This window comes from Barbatula barbatula (assembly GCF_947034865.1).
Source record: "Barbatula barbatula genome assembly, chromosome: 17".
Taxonomy (NCBI): Eukaryota; Metazoa; Chordata; class Actinopteri; order Cypriniformes; family Nemacheilidae; genus Barbatula; species Barbatula barbatula.
In genome coordinates, this window is record NC_136780.1 from 11,706,527 (window position 1) to 11,718,106 (window position 11,580).

At 38.4% G+C, this 11,580-nt stretch overlaps 1 protein-coding gene across 1 annotated transcript in view; it reads left to right on the forward strand.

The window, feature by feature from the left end:
* myt1b (myelin transcription factor 1b) overlaps nt 1-6,864 on the forward strand; it is a gene marked incomplete at both ends in the record, with an annotated part of 28,080 nt that extends 21,216 nt beyond the window's left edge. Inside the window, 11 exons of the mRNA XM_079478705.1 lie at nt 1,925-2,179; nt 2,285-2,439; nt 2,541-2,603; nt 2,789-2,857; nt 3,473-3,535; nt 4,158-4,241; nt 5,064-5,285; nt 5,509-5,600; nt 5,679-5,782; nt 6,424-6,567; nt 6,721-6,864. Coding sequence (XP_079334831.1) covers nt 1,925-2,179; nt 2,285-2,439; nt 2,541-2,603; nt 2,789-2,857; nt 3,473-3,535; nt 4,158-4,241; nt 5,064-5,285; nt 5,509-5,600; nt 5,679-5,782; nt 6,424-6,567; nt 6,721-6,864 — 1,395 coding nt within the window. The remainder of the gene's footprint in view (nt 1-1,924; nt 2,180-2,284; nt 2,440-2,540; nt 2,604-2,788; nt 2,858-3,472; nt 3,536-4,157; nt 4,242-5,063; nt 5,286-5,508; nt 5,601-5,678; nt 5,783-6,423; nt 6,568-6,720) is intronic.
* Between the last annotated feature and the right edge of the window lie 4,716 nt (nt 6,865-11,580).

Here is an 11,580-nt window from a genome sequence, read left to right on the forward strand (position 1 = left end):
CAGACACAGGAATTAAAAAAAACAATTACGCACATTGATAAGCTATTTACTATAAATGCTGCAATATAAACAATTGTAATTTTTTATTTCACTGGGACTTTAAATCAATTTAAACAGCAGGACAGTGAACATTGAAGATATTTAAACACCAGTTTTGGAAAGAAACAAACTAAAAGGTGTCTTTTTTGCTAGTAAATGATAATGATGATAAAGATAACTATTAGGATTAAGTTTTGAAAGTCATTATAGTCCACATCACAATTATAACAATAACTACATAAAGGAGAGAAATAGTTTGAATCATTTTTAGAGCGATTATTCCCAGCTGAGGAATGTTAAAAAAATTACAGTAAAATCAAAATAAATAAATTAAAATAAAGTGAAATTTTATTTTGCATTTGAAATGTTAAACTTAAGCACAAAAGCCGTAATATTATTGTCCGTTGGTGTAGACCCTAACATATATAAAATAAAAAGGGACAGTTCACCCCAAAATAAGAATTGTCATCATTTACTCACCCTTGAAACTGTATAAATGTCTTTTTTCTTAATACAAAGGCAGAAATTTGGAAGAATACTTCTAACCAAATGGCCACCATTGACTACCATAGTGGGAAAATTACTTTATAAATGTCTTTGTTCTGTTGAACACAAGAGAAGATATTTTGAAGAATGTAGGAAACTAGGGCACTTTTGTCTACCAATGTCATTTTTCCTATTATGGTAGTGACAGATGACAGAATTCTCATGTTTGGGTATAAATTATTTAAGTGATACAGTTTATTTGTTTGGTTTTGTTAAAAAACAGTCTCAAAATAAAAGAACATCTCTCAGATTAATTTCTTTGATCAACAGTCTTTGATGAGCCTTTGATCATGAGTTTTCTCGGAGGATGTGGAAATGTATGTTTTATTTATTACATTTTGTTACATTAAAGTTAGTTAGAATACTAACTTAATAAATATTTGTCATAATATTATTTAAATCTAGATCACTTTAGTCTTACTAATGAAATTTCGTTGTAAGTGTTCGAGTTTAATGTTGTCATTGTAATAATCATACAGTAATCACTATTGTGAGTTATTTATTATAGATATCTAAACTGCTTTATAAGCAGCGTGTGTCTTCCCACAAAGGACACATGTCAAATATAAGTGTCTAGTATTTAAAACAGTTCATATGTTTTCATGCAAATAGAATCAGTTAATTGAAGAAAGTGTGAGTCTGATTGATCTCAGCAGTGGTTGTATCAGACGGTCTGATGAATGCGTTTACGTGCCCGCTCGCTGTTGAGACCCTATTGCGTCATCCCCCTTCTCTTTCATCTGCACCTCCATTCGTTTCATCCCTATCTCCTCTTCGTGTTGTTATTGCATTAAGTTGATAGTGAGCTCCCCGGATCGTCAGGAACAGGTGCTCTATATTCTTTTATTCAGTATTTCCATGACTAATGCTAATGAGAGCGTCTCTCTCCCGTTCCCATTATTACCTCTTGCTTTCTTTTCCTCCTCATCCCTGTTTACGTCCGATAACATCATATATCAGGTCCTCATCCGTCTGCCGCTGGTGACGAACGGTGGGATCTTGACTGTAATTGGAGAAGGTCTCTCCTCGATATTGTGATATAAAAAAGGCTTTCTCCTCGGCCAAGAGAGTGACTTCTTCATCTTCATTTTTCGATTTCCTGACATGTTTTTAGCAGAAGGGGATAAAAGGGGAAGATTAATGGGTAGAAAGGCCCAGTGGCTCAACGCTAATCATACTGGGACTGCTCTGGGATCAGTGCCTGATGTGTGTGCACATCTTCATCTCTATGTACACACCAGTGTCAGGAATGAACTTGATTTTTCTTCAGCGTTTTTTCCGTGTGCCATTCATTTACATCCTCAAAATACTCAAAAGCAACAAACGCTCTCTTTTGCAGAGTATGGAAATAGAAGTTGACGAAAACGGCACTCTGGACTTGAGCATGAAGAAACACATAAAAAAGGAAGCGGGCGTGTCTTGCACCAGTCCAGTGCGGTCCCCCGATCTGTCTTCATCATCCTCGTCCTCATCTCTTCCCCACGGCAACAGCAGCATCTCTCCCCACCCTTTACACGCCTACAAACAGGAAGAGTGGGAGGGGCCTCTGGACTACACCAAACCCAATCGGCAGAGAGAGGAGGAGCTGGAAGAGGTAGATTTCCTGTTTATTTACACGATAGATACACAAGTAGCATTTTACCATCAGACACACTTTAGTCACCGCGTGTGTAATTTATGCTTGCGTTTCTTTACACAGATGGACCACAGCACTCACTCATACGCCTCGTCTGACCCGGAGGACTGCGACATGATGCAGGACGTCCTCGAGGACAGGAAGTACCCCGGAGAGGTCACGACCCCCAGCTTCAAGGTCAGGTTCCAGCCCAAGGACACCAAGAAGGAACTCTTGATGTAAGTGGTTGTGGTGGAAAATGTTTGCGCATACATAAAAAAAATCAGCAGAATGTTTCGCTCAGTCAGGCTTTTATTTTGCATTTTGTCTATTGGTGCAGGTGTCCCACTCCTGGCTGTGACGGCAGCGGCCACATCACAGGAAACTACGCATCCCATCGCAGGTACAGAATGCGCACGTTTCCTTTTAGCTTTTTTGTGCCCTGTGCTGGACATGTTATGTAGATTTTATCTCTCTCTTTTGCTTAACTCTGGCCTGCTCTTCTGCTTTACTGACTCGGGATGTTCTGGGTTCTTTTTACTTTATCCTTTCTCTTTTCTCTTTCGTATCCCTCTTCTGTGTTTTTAGCCTGTCTGGTTGTCCTCTCGCTGATAAGAGTCTGCGGTCCCTCATGGCAGCACACACAGCCGATCTCAAGTATGTTTGCTTTACTTCTGCTCTCGCTCTTTTCATTCACGTTCACTTGGGTATGCTTGGTGGAATTCAGCTTTTTACTCTCTTTGTTGTTTGTTTCTCATGAAACAGTATCATGCACATTCAACATGTTGATGATGTAATAGGTTACTTAAAGGAGTCTTAAAGGTACAGTGAATTAAATTAAGCGGCATCTACTGGTGAGGTTGTAAATTGCAACCAATGGCTCAACCCATCCCTTTCGAAGCACTACGGTGGTTGACACAGAACTAAGATGTCGTCACGTTTTCACATCTTTGATGAGGAGATAATGTATTTACGAAACGCGCTAGGTAGAGCAGTTTGTCCATTTATGGCTACTGTAGAAACAACATGGTGAATTCCATGTTTGAAGATAGAAATAGTTCACTCCAAGGTAATGAAAACATAACGGTTTATAATGTAAGGTCTTTATACACCTCTGAAGACGTAGTTATGTATATTATATTGTATTTCTGTCAATAGATCCTCCTAAAAATGACACACTGGCCATAGTAGGCCTATTTCTACGGTAAAACATGAAGAAAACGTAACCCCTGTCCCAAACGCTCCATCATTAACCTTTGACTTCACTTTTAGGTGTCCAACTCCAGGATGCGATGGTTCAGGACATATCACCGGCAACTACGCGTCTCACAGAAGGTATGACATGTTCAGCAATCCCTCCAACGTACACACAAATACAAACACAGGACAGAGAAGTTTAGCGCTAGTTGTATTTTAGACACATGTATGAAACACTTTTCGGTTGGTGAGTGGGATATAGGGAACATACCCCTGTTTTTATACACTTTTGTTAAGTAACTCAACAGAAGCGTCTTTACCGCTTTAACTCCGTGTCCCACCTGGGTGTGCATCAAAAAGTGTCATAGTAATCTAAATTTGTTTTCTCAAAAAACGCCCCTGCGAACTGTCACTAGTCCTAAATGCCTCTTCACATAGCTTCAAGATGAACTGATGCACAAAATCCTTGTATTTAACATCGCATTTCTGATTGGCTCTTACACATCACAGAGCACTTTACTGTCACTGAGGACAGAAAGTTGCTTGACGTTTGAAACCTGTTGCATCACCCGGCTCGGGCACGGCGTATCGCTTACCTTCTGTTGCGTCTTTATCAAAAGTACTTCAATTTGGTTTCTTCTGCTTTGTTTTGGGTCACTAAACTCTTCAGTTACCGCGGACTGACTGACGTAGTTCTCGACCCATGTTGTTCTGAGTTTCTGGCTCCTCTGATCACGAGCTACGTACTCTCTGTTTTCAGTTTGTCTGGGTGTCCACGGGCCAAGAAAAGTGGGATAAAAACAACACCCCTCAAGGACGACAAGGAGGACTCGGAGCTCGTAAAGTTCGTACTGCCTAGAAAGACTTTCCCCTTTCTTTAATGCTACTCATACGGTAACAAATATTGTTTTAGCTGTTTGCTGTCACGTAATGGTGAAATAATTTTACAATAGTGTAATGCAGTTTAGAAAACCCCTCTCCTACAAGAACCAAGTTCTGATTTAAGAAACATTTCTATGTGGAATCATTTGAGATGTGAGAGCACCACATCCCAAAATAAGACAGCATTGTTAAATATCACCTTGGCAACCTTCTGAATAACTCGCTCGTATGCCCGCCGTGAGCTTACAAATCAATTGTGTAGTTCCCACGTGGGGAACTAGTTATAATTTCTTTAAACCTTTTTATTTTATTTTCACAAGCAAGAAGACAATGTGCAAACAGTATAGTATAGCACAGATGTCTCACAAGCCATTGAAATGTTGTGCGGGTTTTTGTTAGTTAGTCTTTTGTCTGCTTTTTTGACTTTCCAACTGTAGAAGCTTTTCATCCATATGAATTCACTCAAGTCAATGAGCAGCCGCATATGGTGCCACTCAAGCTTCCAGTGTGTAAAAATGCCTTTCTCCGTTTTTTCAATGTTGTAGTATTCACAGTCACTGTTGGGCGAAGTATGTAGCTAAATATAGCTGTCATTACAAAAAGCGACACTTGAGCGAGAGAGTAGAAAAGATGACTAAAGTACATGGCAAGGTGATATTCGCATTGCTTTTACAATCAGATCTGTCAGTTGTTTTACACTTTCCAAACTGTGTTATTCTGTTTTATACATTGTCTACTATCTGTCATACCCATCTGCTTGTGTCCATCTCTGTTTGTCTCACAGGTGTCCAGTGCCGGGGTGCGACAGCCTGGGTCACATCAGCGGGAAGTACGCCACTCACCGGAGCGCATATGGATGCCCGCTGGCAGCCAGGCGGCAGAAGGAGGGTTTGCTGAACGGGTCTCCGTTCTCCTGGAAGGCGTTTAAGACCGAAGGCCCCACGTGCCCTACGCCGGGATGTGACGGATCGGGACATGCCAACGGCAGCTTCCTCACCCACCGCAGGTACTTGAGAGAAGAAAATAAGAGGGTTCCAATGGCACTTGAAGAAAATTGTTAGGGGAGGTGTGTAATTTAAAAACGTATTGCGTGGGGATGACCTTAAGCTAATTGTGAGATGGATTTGAAAAAATACACTTTGGTGCCACTTGTAGGGCAAAACAGTATATCGTTTTTGATAATGATGAAGATGAGGATGACGGTAATGATGAAGTGTGTTTGGTTTCAGTCTCTCAGGTTGCCCAAGAGCCTCCCTCAATAAAAAGAAAGCCAAGTTCCCTGGAGATGAGTATCTCAGCACTAAATTCAGAGCCAGCGACGGTGAGACTCTCCATCCATTTGAGAACGTCTTCAATATAATTAAGTCAATTTAATTAAGACTCGTTCCTCTCTTTGCAGTGTTAGACAATGATGAAGACATCAAGCAACTCAATAAAGAAATTAATGAGCTCAATGAATCTAACAATGAGATGGAGGCAGATATGGTCAACCTTCAAACACAGGTTAGACATGCAACTTTTATATAATTTACATTTATGCATTTGCCTGACGCATTTATCCAAAGCGACTTACATTGCATTATACTATACATTTGTTTGTGAGTATGTGCAATCCCCTGGCATAGGATCTAACCACTGAGCTAAAGGAAAGCTCTATAATAAAATGCTGTCAGGGCAGAGTTATTATAGTTTAGTTTTTAGTTTTATCAATATTTAATATTTGCTTTTTTATGTACGTTTTTTTAACATTTTTAGAAAATTTGTTAAATGACTTTGTAATTGTTTTATTACAATGTATTTATAGATACATATTTTAGTTTTATTTTAGTTTTTTATTATAATTGTGGTACCTTAAACTTCATTCTGTTTATTTCTAAGGCAATATTTCAGTTTTCGTTTTGTTCTTCCAATAATTTTTTGATTTCAATAAACTGAAACGTTTTCAAAGTTTAGATTTGACTAATCTAAAATAACCTTTTTTAATGTATTAATAAATGTATAAATATTTATAAATACAGTATATCAAATTTATTTCTATTTAAAACTTGAACTTGCAATGTAAGTTTGAACATTGCAATCTGGGATAGTGGAGAAAGTGGTTGAGTTTAATCCGATTCAAGAATCATCTCTTTCTAATGCTATAGATCACATCCATGGAGAACAACCTGAAAAATATCGAGCAGGAGAATAAGATTATTGAGGAACAGAACGAAGCTTTGTTCATGGAGCTGTCTGGTCTCAGTCAAGCTCTTGTACGCAGTCTGGCCAACATACGCTTGCCTCACATGGTAAGCTATTGCACACACACAGACACACACACACATATAAAGACACAAAGCTTAAACATTGGAGCTCATAAAAGCCTTCCTATTCTAGAAATCCACATTATTTAGATGCATTTATATCCAGCTCACAAACTGGGGCTCCAATTTGCATTACAGCAGGAGCCAATCACAGAGCAGAATTTCGAGAGCTACGTGAGCACCCTGACTGACATGTACACCAATAAGGACTGCTACCAGAATCCGGAAAACAAGGCCCTTCTGGAGACCATTAACAAGGCGGTGAAAGGCATCAAAGTGTGAAGAGTGGTGTGACGCGAAGAGCATATAAATGACACAAAAAGGGCATTCAGGTTTTTTTTAACAACACTCTAAACCTTCAACCCAGGGAGCATTCTGTGACGAGATATAAAGAGGTATATAATATATATTACTACGGACCAAAATCCACAAAAGCTGCTGGATTGGAAGGGGAGGAGAGAAAGAACGGCACCAAATCCCTCAAGTTATGTACAAAGACAAGGAGAGACACACATCAAATATTCTTTAGAGTTTTGTTTTACATTCATCTGGTCATTGAAGATGTTTTTGAAGATGTCGCGAGGGCAGGAAGGAGCTCCAAAACCTCAGTATGCAGAGTATGCAGGTTTTGGATGAAACGTGTGAGGACACTGCTCTTAAACAGCAAATGTGACGTCTCAAATGATGTGTGGTCCTGGATTCACGCAAGGCCAGACAGGACACACATATGCAGTATTTCCTCATCCATCCTTCCTTTTCTTCTCGTTGAAGGCAACGGTTTGGGATAAAAGGTTGCGGGAATGAAGAGAATGTCATGTTAACATTCTCTCTGCTTTTGAGTCATGCCATGTGGCTCTGTAAATCTGTCTTGTTAAAACACTATTTTATCTTGCCTCAGAAAGCAATTTTTTAGAGCTACGTGCAGCCAGGTGCAATGATTTGATCTCCTTTATTTGTAGTACTTACACTGTAGGACCCAATGTAGTCATATCTTTTTCATATGAACAATGAGTTGCACTTCATTTCAGTCAATTTAACATCCGACAAGATGACGGATTGTTACTGATACATAAATTATTCTAAATTTGTCCAGACGCTTATTTATGTTTTGTTATAATTTATTTTTACCTGTGTTATTTATTTTAATTTACTTATTTAAAAATCCACAGTGGAAAAAGCAACACTTGTGTGTGACTCGCCACATTAATGTTTGGAAAGAGAAAAACATACTACTAATATTTATAGCTCCTTTTCGTTTAACTAAAGAGTTTTTAAACAGTTTTTAAGTGCAAATATTTTTAACCGATAATGTTTTGATAATTTTTGTATCTATCGCTCTCTCTCTCTCTCTCTCTCTCTCTCTATCTGCATTTTATTTTGACCCAACTTTCCATCCCGAGGGAGAAGTATCATCTCTATTTATTATTATTTATTTAATATTTATGAAATTATAAAATGTGATTGTTGTAATGCATATTTATTTTGTAACGTCTCTGTGTGTTTGTGAAGTCTTAGTAGTCTTGAAGAACTTTTGGCGATTGAAAAATAAAGACAAAAAACATGTTTGGACAAGAGAATTACAAATTATGATTATCGAGGGTTTTCCTTATACCAGCATTACTTCTTATAGGAATGTAAAGAGAAAAAAGCAATTCCAAAACTGTGGAACCTACGGCTTTGACTCTTACCCGTCAATCTCAACAGGAAGACGTTCACAGGAGGAATCTGTGAATCCTCTTTCACTGTTTTTTTTATCTCTTCAAGCTCTCTGTAGTGGCCAAAAACTGTCGCCCCTGAATGACCCTTACGAATCGCAAATGGATTATTTTTGCTCTCGGCTAAAATGATTATCTTTAGAGACTTTTTGGACCGTGGGAAGGGGGTGGGCATTTGTGCCACGTGGGGAACGGGAGGTGAATACCAACCATCTCAAAGGAAACTCTGGAACCACGATGTCCTTACACAGCTAGTGTCACACCCGTGTAGCCTTATACTAGAATTTTATTTCTTCAATGCACAAAGTGCCACTGACCAGTGCTTTCGTTAACGACTCCGCCCATTCAGCGACCTCACTTCCCTCGGGTCATGTGACCCCGTGGCATAAGTGGGGGTTGTGACAGATGCCTTTCTTCCTTTGCCATGATGGCCATATCTACACAATATATTCATTCTGTATTTAAACGAAAAAAGAAGACAAAAAAGCTATATATAGTATATAAACATACATATATTTTTTCAGTGTAGTTGTTAACTCTTTTTCTCTTATAATAGCTAAACGAAAACAATATCTTTCCAAAAGCTGTGATTACTACTATCGATAGATACCTAAATATTAAAAAAGACCCAGTTTACTGTGGTTGCAAGAAACCGTGTGTTTTATAAAATGTAAACGTACCTATTTCTAAAGCAAAGGATAAAAGGATGTTTGTAGAGTTTCCTATTTTTCAGCCGTTTTCTGGTCTCACTGGGCCTCTATGTTAGTCACATTAATGGGACAATGGTTTACAGGTTAGTCATAGTGTTCAATGAGACTGTAATTGTAGTGTGCTGATCTGTTTTAGTGTGGTGTTGTACGGTGTCGTGCAGTTCCGTTGGGACAAACCACACTGGACAAGTGTGTAAAATGACATCATCAACATTTTGCCAATAGAGCGCGTTTATCATTTTGCTAAAATGGTACCCAGCGACCATATTGTTCATTTGCTATTATAGCAGCAATTGTGATGGACAGAACATGTGTGCACTATTCCAAATCTCAAAATCTTGAATGCCAACTAATGACCTTTCAGCCAAATGGTTTTCCGTGCGTGTGTTTATTTATTTTAGGAAGCGAAAATACGGCTGTTGGCTAACAGAAAACTGTTCATTGCACCAAACAAATTGCGACACACATTTGCAAATGTCTTTTTGCTTGTCTTGTTGTTGTTTCATGTGATTCTGTATACTGTCTGAAATGTCAAATGCCCTTTGATGCAGAGACCACGGGGGTTGATTCAACCTTGTTCAATTTAACATCAAGAGCCACCTTATTAAGGCTTGTCTTATCTGACTGAAGTTTCTGGACGTATTGTTGCCTTGTCACCTCGACAAAAACCTGTATAGTACGAACTATTATATCACATTTGTTCAGAAGCTTAGTTTGGATAAACAGAAAAGATGAAAGACGTTTAGTTTTCAGTTCGAAATTGTCATTGGTTTGCCCTCACACCAGAGAATGAAGCGGACGCTTGTTGCATAAATCTTTGTCCATTTTCATAGAATGTCAAATCCTCTCCTGGACTCATTCGCCTCGTTCTCTGTAACCTTTCCACGTGAAAGATGTGAGTTGCATTTCAATACAAAACCACTTCTTTAGCTGAAATAGGCATAACAGCAGAATCTTCTTTCTACTATAAAATATTATAGAGGTATAGAGAGAATCTTCAGCTCAAATGTCACTACTGTTATCTAAAGAGGCTTTATGTTGGAAAAGAAACATTAATATCTGCTTATTACTTCTGACGTGAGATCCTTTAAGCATGTGTGAATTATTCCTCCTGGTGCATGCTTTTGTAAATGCTCGCTGTCAGAGAAGATGAGCAGCTATGAATGTTATAGTGAGATGTAGATTCAGCCTAATAATGTAGCATGTTCTCTGGAGCAGTGTAGCAAGTTTGTATTATGTGTATTCACTACCCATCACACCAAATATTTTCTTCATCAGTGTTTTTTCCATACGTAAAAAAATGTGTGTATCAACAAGAATATTTTACATCTTGCATCTTCACATGTATTATACTGAAAGAAAGTACAGCGTGTCCAAGAGTAACCTTGACTTGACAGGTCGAATAAAATGAGTTCCTATGTCATCTATATTTTTATGAGAGGAACTGTAATAGCATCCAAGTCGGAAGCCTTGTTGAAATGACACTGTTTGTCCCATTAAGCTGATATAACCAAAACGGCCCTCATTCTCTGTGTACTGTAGCTTACAGCTCTGTGGTTTCTCATGTGTGCCTTTTCTCGCTTCTGTTCACTGCAGGAAAGGGTGTGTTTACATTTAAGGACTGGGTTTAAATCCCACTCAGGACGGCAAAATCTTTTTTCTTTCCTTCTTTTGACGACAAAAAACAAAACAGTTAAGCAGTGAACATGATAGGCAGAAATTGATATTCAAAAATGTTTTTATCACAAAACATAAACTTCCCAAACACTTTGTGACAAACTGTGATTTTGATTCAGGTCGTACGATGGGTCATTTCATTGAATCTGAAATCAAACGTATAACAGATGAAGCATTTATGTACAGGGCATTATTCTGACAACAATGGGATTCTGTACATTTGTAATAAAGACGTGTTGTTGTATGAATGAATATTTCCAAGCAAATGACAAAAAACATGTATTTTAACCCACGGCCAGGGCTTGTCCTCTTGAGTCCTTTTTACAGAGATCAGATATTTTTACTGGTGATTTTGTAGCCACATTATTCTCCGTTAGAAAATGACAAAAAATGGTACTTCCCAAAAATAAGCACTTCCACAGCGATACATGTTTTTTGTCACTTTTGTAGCATTTCCGTAGGTTTTTCTTTCTTGTAGAGCAGGACAAGCTATGGCTGTGCGTGATTCCAGGTAACTTTGGAAATGAAGTGTGTAGCTGGTTTTGGATTGTGACCGTGTTTGTGTACCCTTGTACCTGTGCTCATTGATATCAATGTTAAAAGAGAACAACAATGTCTGTTTTGTGGAAGTGTCGTTCATTTCAGTGTTATATATTTGAAACATTAATAAAGAGTTAATAATGGTGATCTTTTTGAGTGTAGAGTTACTGTATGATGTGTGTCTGTGTGTTTAAATTTGTACATGTTGGAACGCACCTGTCCGAATATTTTGGATAGAAAGGTTTGCACTTCAAATTTGTTTTATAGGCTGGATAGATATAGGTAAGACAAACTGACAAACAAAATAAATAACTACTTGGAAAATGAACCCATGTGAAGAGTTTGGTTCAGAAATG